Genomic DNA, 19,648 nt, shown 5'->3' with positions numbered 1-19,648 from the left:
AATGTAATTACTAACAAATGAAATAAAAACAAACTGCAATATTAATAATAACAAATGCAAACAAAAGGGTTATGATCCATATGAAAGCCAAACAAATTAAGTATTAGGGAATAAAATTATGGTTAGCATCTTTCCAATAGTGAAAAGAAAGCAAGTATTTTGATTAATTAACACAATTATTAAAGTATTCATAGTAGATATTTGTGATAGCATGGAAAGAGAAATGTACTGGAGGTTGAAGCCTCATTTAGGTCCTAGCCCTGCCATTAAGTGAATACGCTTTAATTATACCATTCTAGGCTTCAGTTCTCTCATTTATAAAATGAAGAAGATAAATTCAATGACACTGAAAGGCCATCCCACTCACAACAAAAATCTATGAATCTATAATTCTTCATTCCTAGAGAACGCGGACTCGGGGACTCAATGAACTCTCAAAATGTATAACAATCATTCTCAGGTCTCAAAAAAGTAAAATGATTAACTCAATATTTAATTATATCTCATAAATCAGAACTTCTATCCAACCGACATGAGTAATTTCTTATATTTAGTAATTACATTTTTTCTTTGTACATTAGCCAAATTTATGTTCCACTACAAAGCCATTTCTTATAAGACTTCTTCCATTTAGAACCTAACTACTCCTGTAAGGACTAATAAAAATAATATTTATAAGTCTGAATGTTATTTTGAATGACAATTCCATGAAGCCTGGGCCAACAAAATCCACCAGGCCTACTTATTCCACCACTACACTCACGGTAAATTTGTTCTGCTCCACACACAATTTTCTCCCATGCATTCTTCTGAGATAAATGTACAAATGATAGCAATATAACCAGGCCATAGGCAATAAGAATTACTTGACATTTAAACACATTACTATCAAACTGAGTTTCTGCAGTGAAATAAATTACTAAGATACACTGAAGTAAAAAGTAAAAAATTTATAAACAGAACATTTAACTAAAAACTTATAATTGGACAAACAAAACTAGATATAAAATATACTCTAGAAATCATTTCTTTCTCATGCTAAAATTTTAAAATAATTTTTTTGGTAAATCAAAGGTAGTATTCATGGTAGTATAAGAAGCTACATAAAACAGAAAGAAAATATTTAGTGAATGCAAGATTAATATATTACCTACCTGTGCAATACCAATCACAAAAGTACAGTGACAGAAAGGACTGAAAAGCCACACTAATGATTTGGGAAAACTTTCTATGAGGATTATCATAAGGCCAATAAATCCAAAAGCCACAGTAACAAAAAATTCAACTATTCCCACATGTTTTGATTTTTTAAAAAGAGGTGTAAGCATTAAAGCAAAAAATACCTATAAAATACAAATATTAAGGTTAGTGCAATGTTCATATATACTAGTATGAAAACAAAATTAAAGTTTGCTTCTGAAAGAACAAGCTATTTTCATGAAAAATGCATTCATAAAAATACAACTATAATTTCTAAATGCTATGGTAAGATATTTTATTTTCATACAAATAGTGATATACCTTTTAAAAATTTAAACTAACAAATATTTTTGTGTTTTTGTTTTGATTTTGTTTTTGAGACAGGGTCTTGTTCTGTCACCCTAGCTGAAGTGCAGTGGTGCGATCTTGGCTCACTGCAACCTCCACCTCCTGGGTTCAGGTGATCCTCCCAACTCAGCCTCCCGTGTAGCTGGGATTACAGGCGTGGGGCACCACGTCCAGCATTTTAGTATTTTTTTGTAGAGACAGGGTTTCACCATGTTGCCCAGGCTGGTCTCAAACTCCTTGCCTCAAGCAATCTTCTTGCCTTGCCTCCCAAAGTGCTGGGATTACGGGTGTGAGCCACCACACCTGGTCTTAAACTAACAAATATTAAATACTGTATTTTTATCTGTATCATAGGTAAACATGACCACCTCTACATTATAGAAACCATAAATAGCCATGTGTTTCTGCAGTAAGATGCATAAAATATGTGAAAAAATAATAAATCAACAAAAATTTTAAGTACAAGACCCATATTTTAAACTTAATTTATTCATAAGATAAAAAAAAACAGTTTAAAAAGAAAAAAAAAAACCAGAAGGCCTGCTGCAGTGGCTCGCTCATGTAATCGCAGCACTTTGGGAGGCCAAGGCAAGTGGATCACTTGAGCCCAGGAGTTCAAGACCAAACTTGGACACTTAGGAAGACCTCGACTCTAAAAAAAAAAAAAAAAAAAATATATATATATATATATATATATATATATATATATACACACAAAAATTAGCCAGGTGTGATGGCACACACCTGTAGTCCCAGCTACTCGGGAGGCTGAGGTTGAAGGATTGCTTGAGCCTGGGAGGTCAAGGCTGCAGTGAGCCATGAGCGTGCCACTGCACTCCAGCCTGGGCCACAGAGCAAGACCCTGTCTCAAAAAAGTAAAATCAAACATTAAAAAAAAACCAGGCAATTACATATGGAAGTATGTTAGTTATTTGCAATTTATTATTTTAAAGAGCAGAAATGATAGCCAAAACATTTAACAACTGATACAGGGTGGGCACATAAACCAATCAGAATGGAAGATGGAACCACTTAAAACAAAGGCTGGTCATTAAAACCCCTCATTCAGCCAATATATCAAATGAATATCAAGACTGCTAAAGAGTTACATTTGCAAAGACGTATCTTTAAAAATCATCATCCTGGAGCATAAATTAACTTGAAAAAGTAAGGATTTCATGAAGACAAACAAAAATAGTCCAATACTTGACAGTCTTAATTATATACATCATTATATAAAGACAACAGACAGAGGAGTTGTATGTGAAATACATCATATGACAAAAGCTAAATCTAAATCTAAAACTATTTTGTAACATTACTAAAAATACAGGGATACAGTGATGCCACATCATTTATTTATTAAGTCACTTATCAATTAATTAGTAAAATCTGTCTTTCATGGCAAACTGACTATAAGTAAACTGAAGAAAAAGACTTTGCTATGTTATCAAACATTTTGACAGTTCTTTATTCCTATCACAAGTTAAAATACTTACAGATGATAATCCATAAAGGAAAAAAAGCAGAAATATCACAATGCTGCTACTTTGAGGAAATAACAAAGAAGCTGTTGCAATGACTGCCATAAGAAGGGACATAAGAAAAATTAAACTTGTATATAGAAGAACCCAGGAAAGCCTAAAATGAGAATACAGATATATTTATGGTCAAATGCATAGGCTTAAACAGTTAAAAAGTCATTTTAAACAAAATTTTTAGATTTTAGCCATTTTATTCTTAAAATTAAGTCACTGTTCATTTCTGTGTATGCTTATGTACTAAAAATTAATAGTCTTATAAGTAATTAAAAATATAGTATTGGTTAAGTGATAGGTAAAAGTGTAAACTGATAAAAAATACTATCTTCCAGAGTTAAAAAAGCTTTCAAAATGAATAGTAATTCATAATTAATTTAAATCTAATATTCTCAAAAGTTCAATAGCACACAATGTCTCTGATTTTCTTAAAACGTAAGAGTTTAATGAGTCAAGATAACAATTTTCTTTATGGCATGTGCTACAATTAAACCTCTGATGGCTTCTGTAACTATAAACAATAAAGGCTACCTTACCTCACTAATCAATGACATAATTACTACATTTACACAATGTGAAATCAACAAGATCAGTAATGAATTCACTATTTTTGCTCAAGACTTCTTTACAAATCAGAGCTCAATGGAATTGCTGCAGTATTAAGTTTTATTTTACATACTTTTTCAAGTTAGCTCAGGATTTAATGATGTCATGAAATCACTGAGTTAAGGCTAAAAAGGTAGCGAAATTATCAAAATTGAATCCATCATTTTACTGAGGCAAAACTGAGACCCTGAGAGAATGATTTGCCTAAATTCTTCCAGCTACCGGTTCTCCATAAAATACTTTAATAACCCAATAAATTTTAAAAACCAATCCTTTGGCCAGGCACAGTGGCTCATGCCTGTAATCCCAGCACTTTGGGAGGCCAAGATGAGAGGATCACTTGAGGCCAAGACTTTGAGACCAGCCTGCACAACATGGCAAGACCCCCGTCCCTACAAAAAAATTAAAAATTAGTTGGGCATGACAGCATGCACCTGTAGTCCCAACTACTTGAGAGACTGAGATGGGAGAATCTCTTGAGCCTGGGAGTTTGAGGCCACAGTGACCCATGATCATGCCACTATACTCCAGCCTAGGTGACAGAGCAAGACCCTGTCTCAAAAAATAATCCAAAACCAATAATTTCTAAAATAACAAATGAAAGAAAAACAAGCAAAGGAAATATGTTATATACAATAATTCCATTATGTAAAGTGTTAATGATTAATTGTTACATTGGGCTAACTGGAATAAAATTTTGTAAAACAGACTATAGTAACAGCTCACATGCACAGTATTAACCTTCCCCCCAGAATGAACTTCATTACATAGTGAAAAGAGTAAGGAAACTACACTTAGAATTATTTATAAAAATGCATGCCTTTGTAAAATTATCACTGTACAAAAATGCTGATATATTAAAGGTCACTAGTGAAAACATGGTTTTCTCATTTCTTTCTCTAAAATTATTTCCATATTCATCTTAATTCACCCAAATAACTAAAACTTTCGAGGGAAAAAAAGTCCATATACCACATATACAGACTTTAATCACCGTAACTAAATTTTTAATATTATATATATGCTATATTATGGAAGAACTGTAACAAGCAATTAATTTCTAATGTTCCAAGATTTCACATTTCCTGAACTCTGAAATACACAGAAATATACGTGGAGTATATTGAAATATGCTGAAATATACACGGAGTGTGCCCATGATTCAAATAAAATGTGAAATAAAATTTAAACACGTATTGTCAACACAAGCTTTGACATTCTTCATCCCTTATGTTAAATGAAGCCAATTAGTTGCTGAAACTTCTTGACTAATCTCAAATTCTAAGACTAAGGCAATCATTGTAAGAAAACAGGATAAGCACATCATCAAGTTAGGTAAATATCAAAATTACAATTTTGAAAATCTGTATATTTAATACAATTTTTAATTATGTTAAGTAATAAATTTTTAATAACATACCAAAAGGCAGTATCATGAAGTCCCATTATCTTTAAAAATTCTTTTATTTTTTTTTCTTTTTCTGCTACGATATGAATTGCCAAAAAGTATCCAAAAGGTGAAAATGCTATAACTAGGTATATTAAAATTACTCCTCGGGGAAAGGTATCTATTTCTACAACAGCAGTTTCTCCCATAATAACAGCTTTAGTTGACTCCAGCTCCTTCCAAAGAGAAACATTGGTCTTCAACTATAATTAGAAAATGTAAATACATCAAATTAATTTAGTTATGATAGTAGCCCCTAGTAAAACGGTACAGCTATATCCCTAAATTTGGTCAATAACCTAGTACAAATACAATCCTCAAAAAGCTACATACCTGAAATAAAGTGAGTGACCCCAATATCATAATTCTGAGTAGAATATTGGATTCAATTTATTCTAAAAGTATACCATAAAGTTTAAAGTTTAAAGTCAGTAAGTGTATAAATTTTGATTAATTTGTCAAATAAAATAAAATTGCACACTTATCATCTTAAGCAGACAATTATATGTATCTTAGTAAAAATATACATCTTCAAAATTTAGGAATTTAGGAGTGATTATTAGTGCCATCATTCCTATGATTGTTTAAAAAATGTTCTTCTAAATACCATGCCCTTCTACTGCTTTAAAGTCTATATATTTAGCACATATAGACCAAATAATAAAACTATTTATGCCACATAATACTTCTAACCTTCCAATCAATGCCTAAATTGAAATCTATCCTGCCTATTCATCCAGTGTGGTCTGTGCTGTGGATGGCTAAAAACTTTGGCCAAAATACAAATAGGTGATACACCATCATCAATGTAATAGATCCGTATTTCACTATCTTTACCTTAAATTTCTGTATTATTGAATTTGTGCAATATTACATGTCCCTAATATGTTTATACTGTACTACAAAAGCTTAGAAGACAATTATACATAAATCATCTCATTTGGTTCTTACGACAATGCTGTCAAGTAAAGTATTATTATTATAGTCATTTTACTACATAGCAGTGTAACAACAGAGACAAGACTCCTGTTCAGATTTTGATTCCAGCTCCATCATTATTCATACATACTTTAAACGTATTGTTTAGCAGACAAGATGGTTGATATACATTTTGAAATTACAATATTTTGTAGCATAGTAAATTTTGTAGCATAGTAAATTCAATTAGAAAGGGCAAATGGAAAAAAAAGCCACAGATCCATACAGAACATGGAAGAATGAAATATGGTTAATTTGAATAGTTTGAATTCTAAGGTAACTTCATCTACTGTTATCTAGCCCAGACACAAAAGTAAGATTTTTAAAAATAAATTTCATGGCCAGTTTTTCTGCTAAAATATGAAACACAACAAAAAGTACCAAATCAGAAAATATGACTTCTTTTTTATCTTTTTTCTTAAAGGAGTTGTAGTAGGTTACATATTTTGTACATTTGACAGTAGTCAAACCAAATACTATTGTAAAGAATAAGGAAATATTTATTTTAAAATGGCATAGTTTTTGTATTTCTTCCTTTATCATATTTACCTGTATAATGGCAGCATCTATGGATGCTTGTAAAACTGTGAAACCTGAGGACCAGTACTGAGCAGCCTCACATGATTTTGAACAGCCAGCTATGGGGGGAAGAATATGAGATCTAAGATTCTGTACAACATGCAAGTGCATTGTTTTAAAGATATTATATGGAGAGATACCTACCAAAACAATATAATCAAGCAATCTTTACAGGACCAAAGAAATAAGCTACTGACTTTCAAAGGTAAACAATATTTATAAGATTTCTGATCATTTACTTGAAATTTTGAAATAAAAGTTATATGTGTTAGAATACTAAATAGTAAATGAATAAAAATGTAAAGAAAGAAATTAATTGTAGTTATTTAAAACAAGTTACTTTTTTGTTTTAAAGTAAATCATTCTACATGACTTAGCTCTAAAGCACTTCCAGAAGCAAGGAAAAGTCAAAGTTAAGCAAACAGGAAAAAAGAATTTTCAGAAGGGCTTTTTGAAATAAAGTCACAAATTCAGTATTTAGCATAGTGACTTTAACATTGCTCAATAAATGTTTGTGGTTGATAATATTTCTTCACAGATTTAAACAACCAAAGGTTGTTTCCCATGTTTCAAATATAAAACTAATCAAGTTCACTAGTAGAAGACCTTAAGATTTTAAAGATTTGTACATACCACAAGTAAAAACAATTACATGAAAAAAAGAGATTTAGAAAGTCATATAACCCAAAATGCAATTTTGCTTTATGCTACTGTATTTAATATATATAAATGTATTAAATCAAAATGGATATATATATAAATGTTTTATGTGTAGAAGTAGATAGGTATTTATAAATAAATATTTTTATGCTATACTTCTCAGTTTTCCTATTGGAACAAGTAAGAATAGTTGAAAATGCCAATATTGAACTATATAAAATTTTGACTATCAACTGCAAGCAGCAAAGATATGCATTTAATTGATCTTCAATGATTATATAGGGCTATTTACCTCTTGAATCCATATAAATAGAAGATACTGGAATCATATCAGGAAAAAAACGAAGTTCATAGGACATGGAGTCTTTGAAAACCACACCTACAAAGTTGCTCGGCTTAGAGAGACTGGATGTTAACATTTCTTTTTCATTTGTATATTCTTCAGTAATTATGCCTGTAAGATATCATAACAATATAGTTAGCTCACAAATTAAAATACCACAATACAGTAGATCAAGTTTACAATTATTTTGATGAATGGAATATTTTATAAACACTTTTGCTATATTTACTTCTTAAAAAATGAAAACAGGCCAAGCACAGTGGCTCACACCTGTAATCCCAACATTTTGGAAGACCAAGATGGGAGGATTGCTTGAGCTCAGAAGTTCAAGTCCAACCTGGGCAACATGGTGAGGTTCTGTCTCCAAAAAATAAAAAAATTAGCCAGGTGTAGTGATGTGTGCCTGCACTTCCAGCTACTTGGGAGGTGGAGGTGGGAGGATCATTTGAGCTAGGAGGTCGAGGCTGCAGTGAGCCATAATTGAGCAACTGCACTCCAGCTTAGGCAACAGAGTGAGACCACGTCTCAAAAAAACAAACAAAAAGAAGACAATTCTTCCAATAAAATAATAATAAATAATAAAATGGTACAATGTTGCAGACACTACTCAGCTGTCATTTGATTACAGAAATGTGTCAGTGTTATACTTATGTTATAAATATACGAAATATAGTATAAAACAATATGCAGAACTCATATTTCTTCAAGAAATTGCTGTTTCTCAAAACCTCAATCAATTATACTAATTTCAGGCAGCAATAAAATTATAAAAATTATTAGTAATGCAGTTCATTTATCTATCTCGAAGTTAAACTAAAAAATAACTTCGTTATTTTATTTTATATTTTTTTAGAGACAGGGCCTTGTTCTGTTACCCAGCCTGCAGTGCATTGGATCTTGCACTCAAACTTCAGGGGTCAAGAGATCCTCGCACCTCAGCTTCTGGAGTAGAGCTTGGTCGACAGTCACTCATCACCATGCCTGGCTAATTTTTTGTTTTTAATTTTGGTAGAAATGAGGTGTCACTACGTTGCCCAAGCTGGTCTTGAACTCCTGGCCTCTAGTGATCCTCCCACCTGAGCCTCCGGACTAGTCGGGATTACAGGCATGAGCCAGTGCACCTGCACAAAAATAACTTTTTAGTAAATATATGAATTTTTTATTTTTAAATATTTCTTAAAAAGAAAATTCCACAATCCTTCTCAGAAACTAAATAGGCATTTTAGTAACTATGACACAACTCCTCCTTAAATAAAAATTGTCATTCAAATCCAATATTGCTTGTTCCTTTCTTAGGAGATAAGTGGAAAAAATACTGTAATCACTCTTTCCCATCAGATAAGACTAATTTTTAAATATTTTCTTGTAGTTTTGTTTACAAGCAACTAATTTTCACTACAGAAGCTTCAAACATGTGGTGAAATGGAAAGAATATAGAATTAGTACTTAACGTCTTCATGTATTAACTGTGTGAGCAGACAGGCGATTTGAACTCTTCAGACTTTAGTGTCCTCATCTACAATGCCTAGCTGATGACACTGGGTTGTTGTGAAGAACAAGTGAAGTAACAAACATCAAAATGCTTTGTAGGCTGGATGTGGTGTCTCACACCTATAATGCCAGCACTTTGGAAGGTGGAGGCAGGTAGATTGCTTGAGTCCAGGAGTAGATTGCTTGAGACCAGCCTAGGTAGCATGGCAAAACCCTATCTCTCCAAAAAATACAAAAATTAGCCAGGCGTGGTGGTGTGCACCTGTAGTCCCAGCTACTCAGGAGGCTGAAGCGGGAGTATCACTTGAGCCCAGGAGGCAGAGGCTGCAGTGAGCTGAGATCACAGCACTGCAAACCAGCTTGACAGTGAGATCCCATCTCAAAAAAAAGAAGAAAAAGACAAAAAAAAAATGCTTCATAGATTCTAAAGTATTACTTAAATGTTAATTAATAGATTTTCCAGGCCTTTTAAGAGGGACAGGGAACTCCAGGATTTACATGAATAAAGAGGGTGTTAGTTCAACATCCTACCAGTCATGTTATGTATGTATGCATAACCCATTTTCAGATAGTTCTGTTGTTAAAAAGACAGAAGTCTAAAAAAATGTGTGTATATGTATACACTATTTTGGCATCTAATACACACTGACTTAGTTGGTTTTTTTTTTGTTTGTTCTTTTTTTTCTGTTTGTTTTTTGTTTTCTGTTTTTGAGATATTGAGTGTTGCTCTGTCGCCAGGCTTGAGTGCAGTGGTACAATCTCAGCTCACTGCAACCTCCGCCTCCCGGGTTGAAGCAATTCTCCTGCCTCAGCCTCCCAAGTAGCTGGGACTACAGGCACCCACCACCATGGCTGGATAATTTTTTTGTATTTTTAGTAGAGACAGGGTTTCACCATGTTTGCCAGTCTGGTCTCAAACCCCTGACCTCAGGTGATCCGCTCACCTCGGCCTCCCAAAGTGCTGGGATTACAGGCATGAGTCACCATGCCCGGCCTCATATTTCTTTGGTTTATATTCTTTCCTCCTACTCAGAATTACCAATGAATTTCATTTCAACATTTTTAATCAGCTTTTTGAGCTTGTACACTAAATTCTCATGGTAATCTATACTACTTGTACCTAATATGATACACTACCATATAACAAGAAGTGTATTTAATCAAAATATTAAATAGAAATAGCCAGAGAAAGAAACCAATGGAATATAAGTTACCTGGCTTCTGACTGTATAATTAATACTTTCTATTCAATGACATAAAATCCAATAATGCGATGACATATAAGCTAATTACAACTATCCCATATGGCAAAAAATAACATGCTAATCTGTCATTTTCAATAGCATAAGAATTTCTGTCACTTTCTCCAGCTTTTGCTTTAGGTTCTCTCACAGCCACTTTAAGTTCAGTGGCACTTCACTGCTTACACTGTTTTCTAGTTCATTTCTTTGTGAGAAGTGCACATTGAGAAAAAAGACTTAGATGGCAGTTTAGGTGGAGGCCAAGGGAGGAAGATCGTTTGATCCCAGGAGTTTAGACCAACCTGGGCAACATAGCAAGATCCCATCTCTACAAAAAATATATATATAAATAAATAAAACAGAGTTAGGGACTTGGCCATAGTCATAGTTGTAGTCTCCAAAGTTAGGTACTTCTTCAGTTTACACCATACACTTCTATAAACAAGCATGGTAAGCTGAAAAGGTGACGGCTTTACAGTCTTTATCACATATTTCTAGCTTCCTTTTTAAATTTTTTATTGTTATAGATGGGGGTCCCATTCTGTTGCCCAGAGTAAGGAGTGCTGGAATGAAGTGGCATGATCATAGTTCACTGCAGCCCCAAACTTTTGGGCTCACGGGATCCCCCCACCTCAACTTCTTGAGTAGCTGGGACTACAGGCACATGCTACCACATTCAGCTAAACATTGCTAGCTTCATAATTATATGAAAGTCAGAATCAAAATGAAATAGCCCATCAAAGCTTGTATCTTATACAAGTATACTTAAACTATTTTATAAATGGTCTAAGAATTAAATATAAAAGTACATAAAATATGCTTCCTACCACCAAGAATATAAATTAATGTTTCACAAGAACAATAAGGCAACAGAATTAAATAATTTTAGTATTTTTATAAAACTGACTTTGGTGGAGGAACACATCTCTAAGTGTTAAGACTGCTATTCACTCAATAAAGCAAGCTGGTAAATATTGAACAGGCTTAATATTATAAACAGAATATATATAAGCTCACAATACCATCAGGTAGATGATCAGTAGACACTTTCTGCATGATGCTGCTTGTAACATTAGTCACTGGAGTATATCCAAGAATTAGATTAGAAAGAGTAAATTTGTCCATAGGATTGAGTTCTATATTAGGCACTTCTTCATATTTCTTATTTGGATGCATCATGCTAATTAATATTAACCAAAATAAAAAAAATAGTGGAAAAAGAATTTCCTACAATAAAAGAAACAAAGTGATTACAAAGTATAACAATGGCAGCAAAAATCATCAAGATTTCTTGGCAAATAATATAATACTAAGAAAAAACAGGAAATTTGGTTGTCCTTTCTTATGAATAAAAAGTAAAAGCAATTCTATCCCAAAAGAATTATTGTGTTGAACACCTCATCCAACCCAACATGCATATTAAATGATTTTTTCCTTTGTATTTAGTTTTACTGAAATATTTTAAAATTCAAGTCACATAATAAATTAAGGTGACATAAAAGATAATATTTAAACATCTTAGATTATTGACATAAAACATAATAAATTTACTCATATAATTTTATCTAAAGCAATTTACCAAACATCCCTATATGGATTCACCATAAAAATGCCTTTATTCAATTCTGAATTAGAAATCATACTTTAATTATACCTAAATGTATACTACCAAAACCATACTGAATTAAATTCTATGGTCAGTTTTAGTAGAAATGAGCTATTATATCATCTTGCTGTTTAATTGTTTTACCAGTTTCAGGGAAGATGAATAATATATTTTCATCCTTTGAAATTATTACTAGCTGGTTACCCAAGTTCTTCCTTTCTTTTACCCTTATCAAAAGTAATGTATGCTGTGGGTACAAATCTGTGTCATAATATTAATACTCTGGGAGGAGCCAAGATGGCCGAATAGGAACAGCTCCGGTCTACAGCTCCCAGCGTGAGCGACGCAGAAGACAGGTGATTTCTGCATTTCCATCTGAGGTACCGGGTTCATCTCACTAGGGAGTGCCAGACAGTGGGCGCAGGCCAGTGGGTGCGCGCACCGTGCGCGAGCCGAAGCAGGGCGAGGCATTGCCTCACCTGGGAAGCGCAAGGGGTCAGGGAGTTCCCTTTCCGAGTCAAAGAAAGGGGTGACGGACGCACCTGGAAAATCGGGTCACTCCCACCCGAATATTGCGCTTTTCAGACCGGCTTAAAAAACGGCGCACCACGAGACTATATCCCACACCTGGCTCGGAGGGTCCTACGCCCACGGAATCTCGCTGATTGCTAGCACAGCAGTCTGAGATCAAACTGCAAGGCGGCAGCGAGGCTGGGGGAGGGGCGCCCGCCATTGCCCAGGCTTGCTTAGGTAAACAAAGCAGCCGGGAAGCTCGAACTGGGTGGAGCCCACCACAGCTCAAGGAGGCTTGCCTGCCTCTGTAGGCTCCACCTCTGGGGGCAGGGCACAGACAAACAAAAAGACAGCAGTAACCTCTGCAGACTTAAATGTCCCTGCCTGACAGCTTTGAAGAGAGCAGTGGTTCTCCCAGCACGCAGCTGGAGATCTGAGAACGGGCAGACTGCCTCAAGTGGGTCCCTGACCCCTGACCCCCGAGCAGCCTAACTGGGAGGCACCCCCCAGCAGGGGCACACTGACACCTCATACGGCAGGGTATTCCAACAGACCTGCAGCTGAGGGTCCTGTCTGTTAGAAGGAAAACTAACAAACAGAAAGGACATCCACACTGAAAACCCATCTGTACATCACCATCATCAAAGACCAAAAGTAGATAAAACCACAAAGATGGGGAAAAAACAGAGCAGAAAAACTGGAAACTCTAAAACGCACAGCACCTCTCCTCCTCCAAAGGAACGCAGCTCCTCACCAGCAACGGAACAAAGCTGGATGGAGAATGATTTTGACAAGCTGAGAGAAGAAGGCTTCAGACGATCAAATTACTCTGAGCTACGGGAGGACATTCAAACCAAAGGCAAAGAAGTTGAAAACTTTGAAAAAAATTTAGACGAATGTATAACTAGAATAACCAATACAGAGAAGTGCTTAAAGGAGCTGATGGAGCTGAAAACCAAGGCTCGAGAACTACGTGAAGAATGCAGAAGCCTCAGGAACCGATGCGATCAACTGGAAGAAAGGGTATCAGCAATGGAAGATGAAGTGAATGAAATGAAGCAAGAAGGGAAGTCTAGAGAAAAAAGAATAAAAAGAAATGAGCAAAGCCTCCAAGAAATATGGGACTATGTGAAAAGACCAAATCTACGTCTGATTGGTGTATCTGAAAGTGATGCGGAGAATGGAACCAAGTTGGAAAACACTCTGCGGGATATTATCCAGGAGAACTTCACCAATCTAGCAAGGCAGGCCAACATTCAGATTCAGGAAATACAGAGAACGCCACAAAGATACTCCTCGAGAAGAGCAACTCCAAGACACATAATTGTCAGATTCACCAAAGTTGAAATGAAGGAAAAAATGTTAAGGGCAGCCAGAGAGAAAGGTCGGGTTACCCTCAAAGGGAAGCCCATCAGACTAACAGCGGATTTCTCGGCAGAAACCCTACAAGCTAGAAGAGAGTGGGGGCCAATATTCAACATTCTTAAAGAAAAGAATTTTCAACCTAGAATTTCATATCCAGCCAAACTAAGCTTCATAAGTGAAGGAGGAATAAAATACTTTACAGACAAGCAAATGCTGAGAGATTTTGTCACCACCAGGCCTGCCCTAAAAGAGCTCCTGAAGGAAGCGCTAAACATGGAAAGGAACAACCGGTACCAGCCGCTGCAAAATCATGCCAAAATGTAAAGACCATCGAGACTAGGAAGAAACTGCATCAACTAATGAGCAAAATCACCAGCTAACATCATAATGACAGGATCAAATTCACACATAACAATATTGACTTTAAATGTAAATGGACTAAATTCTCCAATTAAAAGACACAGACTGGCAAGTTGGATAAAGAGTCAAGACCCATCAGTGTGCTGTATTCAGGAAACCCATCTCACGTGCAGAGACACACATAGGCTCAAAATAAAAGGATGGAGGAAGATCTACCAAGCAAATGGAAAACAAAAAAAGGCAGGGGTTGCAATCCTAGTCTCTGATAAAACAGACTTTAAACCAACAAAGATCAAAAGAGACAAAGAAGGCCATTACATAATGGTAAAGGGATCAATTCAACAAGAGGAGCTAACTATCCTAAATATATATGCACCCAATACAGGAGCACCCAGATTCATAAAGCAAGTCCTGAGTGACCTACAAAGAGACTTAGACTCCCACACATTAATAATGGGAGACTTTAACACCCCACTGTCAACATTAGACAGATCAACGAGACAGAAAGTCAACAAGGATACCCAGGAATTGAACTCAGCTCTGCACCAAGCGGACCTAATAGACATCTACAGAACTTTCCACCCCAAATCAACAGAATATACATTTTTTTCAGCACCACACCACACCTAGTCCAAAACTGACCACATAGTTGGAAGTAAAGCTCTCCTCAGCAAATGTAAAAGAACAGAAATTATAACAAACTATCTGTCAGACCACAGTGCAATCAAACTAGAACTCAGGATTAAAAATCTCACTCAAAGCCGCTCAACTACATAGAAACTGAACAACCTGCTTCTGAATGACTACTGGGTACATAACGAAATGAAGGCAGAAATAAAGATGTTCTTTGAAACCAACGAGAACAAAGACACAACATACCAGAATCTCCGGGATGCATTCAAAGCAGTGTGTAGAGGGAAATTTATAGCACTAAATGCCCACAAGAGAAAGCAGGAAAGATCCAAAATTGACACCCTAACATCACAATTAAAAGAACTAGAAAAGCAAGAGCAAACACATTCAAAAGCTAGCAGAAGGCAAGAAATAACTAAAATCAGAGCAGAACTGAAGGAAATAGACACACAAAAAACCCTTCAAAAAATCAACGAATCCAGGAGCTGGTTTTTTGAAAGGATCAACAAAATTGATAGACTGCTAGCAAGACTAATAAAGAAAAAAAGAGAGAAGAATCAAATAGACACAATAAAAAATGATAAAGGGGATATCACCACCGATCCCACAGAAATACAAACTACCATCAGAGAATACTACAAACACCTCTACGCAAATAAACTAGAAAATCTAGAAGAAATGGATACATTCCTCGACACATACACTCTCCCAAGACTAAACCAGGAAGAAGTTGAATCTCTGAATAGACCAATAACAGGAGCTGAAATTGTGGCAATAATCAATAGTTTACCAACCAAAAAGAGTCCAGGACCAGATGGATTCACAGCCGAATTCTACCAGAGGTACAAGGAGGAACTGGTACCACTGCTTCTGAAACTATTCCAATCAATAGAAAAAGAGGGAATCCTCCCTAACTCATTTTATGAGGCCAGCATCATTCTGATACCAAAGCCGGGCAGAGACACAACCAAAAAAGAGAATTTGAGACCAATATCCTTGATGAACATTGATGCAAAAATCCTCAATAAAATACTGGCAAACCGAATCCAGCAGCACATCAAAAAGCTTATCCACCATGATCAAGTGGGCTTCATCCCTGGGATGCAAGGCTGGTTCAATATATGCAAATCAATAAATGTAATCCAGCATATAAACAGAGCCAAAGACAAAAACCACATGATTATCTCAATAGATGCAGAAAAAGCCTTTGACAAAATTCAACAACCCTTCATGCTAAAAACTCTCAATAAATTAGGTATTGATGGGACGTATTTCAAAATAATAAGAGCTATCTATGACAAACCCACAGCCAATATCATACTGAATGGGCAAAAACTGGAAGCATTCCCTTTGAAAACTGGCACAAGACAGGGATGCCCTCTCTCACCACTCCTATTCAACATAGTGTTGGAAGTTCTGGCCAGGGCAATTAGGCAGGAGAAGGAAATAAAGGGTATTCAATTAGGAAAAGAGGAAGTCAAATTGTCCCTGTTTGCAGACGACATGATTGTTTATCTAGAAAACCCCATTGTCTCAGCCCAAAATCTCCTTAAGCTGATAAGCAACTTCAGCAAAGTCTCAGGATACAAGATCAATGTACAAAAATCACAAGCATTCTTATACACCAACAACAGACAAACAGAGAGCCAAATCATGAGTGAACTCCCATTCACAATTGCTTCAAAGAGAATAAAATACCTAGGAATCCAACTTACAAGGGATATGAAGGACCTCTTCAAGGAGAACTACAAACCACTGCTCAAGGAAATAAAAGAGGATACAAACAAATGGAAGAACATTCCATGCTCATGGGTAGGAAGAATCAATATCGTGAAAATGGCCATACTGCCCAAGGTCATTTACAGATTCAATGCCATCCCCATCAAGCTACCAATGACTTTCTTCACAGAATTGGAAAAAACTACTTTAAAGTTCATATGGAACCAAAAAAGAGCCCGCATTGCCAAGTCAATCCTAAGCCAAAAGAACAAAGCTGGAGGCATCACACTACCTGACTTCAAACTATACTACAAGGCTACAGTCACCAAAACAGCATGGTACTGGTACCAAAACAGAGATATAGATCAATGGAACAGAACAGAGCCCTAAGAAATAACGCCGCATACCTACAACTATCTGATCTTTGACAAACCTGAGAAAAACAATAAATGGGGAAAGGATTCCCTATTTAATAAATGGTGCTGGGAAAACTGGCTAGCCACATGTAGAAAGCTGAAACTGGATCCCTTCCTTACACCTTATACAAAAATCAATTCAAGATGGATTAAAGATTTAAACGTTAGACCTAAAACCATAAAACCCTAGAAGAAAACCTAGGCATTACCATTCAGGACATAGGCGTGGGCAAGGACTTCATGTCCAAAACAGCAAAAGCAATGGCAACGAAAGACAAAATTGACAAATGGGATCTAATTAAACTAAAGAGCTTCTGCACAGCAAAAGAAACTACCATCAGAGTGAACAGGCAACCTACAACATGGGAGAAAATTTTCGCAACCTACTCATCTGACAAAGGGCTAATATCCAGAATCTACAATGAACTCAAACAAATTTACAAGAAAAAAACAAACAACCCCATCAAAAAGTGGGCGAAGGATATGAACAGACACTTCTCAAAAGAAGACATTTATGCAGCCAAAAAACACATGAAAAAATGCTCATCATCACTGGCCATCAGAGAAATGCAAATCAAAACCACTATGAGATATCATCTCACACCAGTTAGAATGGCAATCATTAAAAAGTCAGGAAACAACAGGTGCTGGAGAGGATGTGGAGAAATAGGAACACTTTTACACTGTTGGTGGGACTGTAAACTAGTTCAACCATTGTGGAAGTCAGTGTGGCGATTCCTCAGGGATCTAGAACTAGAAATACCATTTGACCCAGCCATCCCATTACTGGGTATATACCCAAAGGACTATAAATCATGCTGCTATAAAGACACATGCACACGTATGTTTATTGAGGCATTATTCACAATAGCAAAGACTTGGAACCAACCCAAATGTCCAACAATGATAGACTGGATTAAGAAAATGTGGCACATATACACCATGGAATACTATGCAGCCATAAAAAATGATGAGTTCATGTCCTTTGTAGGGACATGGATGAAATTGGAAACCATCATTCTCAGTAAACTATCGCAAGAACAAAAAACCAAACACCGCATATTCTCACTCATAGGTGGGAATTGAACAATGAGATCACATGGACACAGGAAGGGGAATATCACACTCTGGGGACTGTTGTGGGGTGGGGGGAGGGGGGAGGGATAGCACTGGGAGATATACCTAATGCTAGATGACGAGTTAGTGGGTGCAGCGCACCAGCATGGCACATGTATACATATGTAACTAACCTGCACAATGTGCACATGTACCCTAAAACTTAAAGTATAATAAAAAAAAAAACAAAAAAAAACAAAAAAATAATAATAATAATATTAATACTCATGGGCAACTCAATCTAGAGTCCATAAAATACGAGGTTGTGGGGAATAAAACTCTGGAATCAAAGTTATTTTGGAATGTTAGTTCATGAAACTTAGGAAACACATGCCTATAAGCTGAAAATGAAGCACAGATGTTAGAAATTAACTAAATGTAGAAATTATTATTAAAATTTTTAACATTTAGAAAGCATTAAGTAATTCAGTTATTTTTCTGTGGCTAACATGGCAAGCTTTTACTTTACAAGCAAAGAAAAATAAAATTATAATAAAAGTATATTTAGCAAAATAAATCATCGCTTCAAGATAGAACATATCAAGCAAAATAAACTGCAAAAAAGCATAAGAAAGAGTTATTTAACTTACCTGAACACTACTCTTTTTGGTTCTGCATTTAATTAAGTAATTCTTCAGTAGAAGTGTTCTGGTCTGTCTCCAAACTCCCACCTCCCTAATTGCAGTGGACATGTTTTCTGAATAAACCTATTAAAGAGGAAAAACAAACAAACAAACCTGGAGCCACGCAGTAAACTGCATGTAATTTTTAATGGCAAAATAAGCAGCTGTTTCAGTCCCAGGTAAGATGGATTAAGCATACTCCAAGCTGTCTCTCCTAGGAAACGACAGAATGCATGGAGCAGCAATCTGTCAGCTCTGAAAAGTAAACAAGGCATGTGAAATAGGGTAGACCAGAATTTGAAATACCACCATATCAACAGTGGTACTTTTTCTCCTTTGGTATCTCCCGAACCGCCCACAGAGGCAGCTCCAGAAGAAGCCTTAGCTTTGAACTGAGGAATGGGCAAGGGAAGTCTTAATGCTCAGGGAGAATGTAGAAATAGCAAATCTTTTTTTCTTTTCTGAATTCTCCTGTATCCCCACAAGCAAGCAATCCCATGGTAACAGGGCCAGACTACAGTAACGAAAGCCTACTGCAGCCAACACTCTGAGGCAGGAAAACTTTTCTCTCTATTCAATGGAACTATCGTTGTAAGAGGATGAGGCCAATCCCTTTTGCTTTTCTTCTCTACCTCCTACCATCGGGCCCTGGATATGGTGGTTGCAGCTGCACAAGTGTGTAACACAATGGAGAAAATAAACACTAGCTCTCTGGCTGGAGGACAGAAACAGCAGCCACAGGGAAGCAAAAAGTAGAAGGGGGAACAAATAGAAAGAGAGCTCAGGAAAGCACTCTAAAAAGTTGTTTTTAATTCCTGTAATAACTCCCAAGCTGGACATACATAAATCCAATCCTATTAGTGTGA

General features: G+C 35.9%; 1 protein-coding gene across 1 annotated transcript in view; it reads right to left on the bottom strand.

Moving 5' to 3' along the window:
* Nucleotides 1-19,648, bottom strand: part of ABCA5 (ATP binding cassette subfamily A member 5) — an 87,139-nt gene that overhangs the window by 54,985 nt on the left and 12,506 nt on the right. Inside the window, 7 exon segments of the mRNA XM_031011536.3 lie at nt 1,155-1,343; nt 3,048-3,189; nt 5,113-5,342; nt 6,667-6,755; nt 7,649-7,810; nt 11,454-11,658; nt 18,750-18,866. Coding sequence (XP_030867396.3) covers nt 1,155-1,343; nt 3,048-3,189; nt 5,113-5,342; nt 6,667-6,755; nt 7,649-7,810; nt 11,454-11,658; nt 18,750-18,851 — 1,119 coding nt within the window. The 5' untranslated portion in view covers nt 18,852-18,866.

This window comes from Gorilla gorilla, chromosome 4 (genome assembly GCF_029281585.2).
Source record: "Gorilla gorilla gorilla isolate KB3781 chromosome 4, NHGRI_mGorGor1-v2.1_pri, whole genome shotgun sequence".
In the NCBI taxonomy this organism is placed as follows: domain Eukaryota; kingdom Metazoa; phylum Chordata; class Mammalia; order Primates; family Hominidae; genus Gorilla; species Gorilla gorilla.
This window is presented reverse-complemented; position numbering and strand designations above follow the sequence as displayed.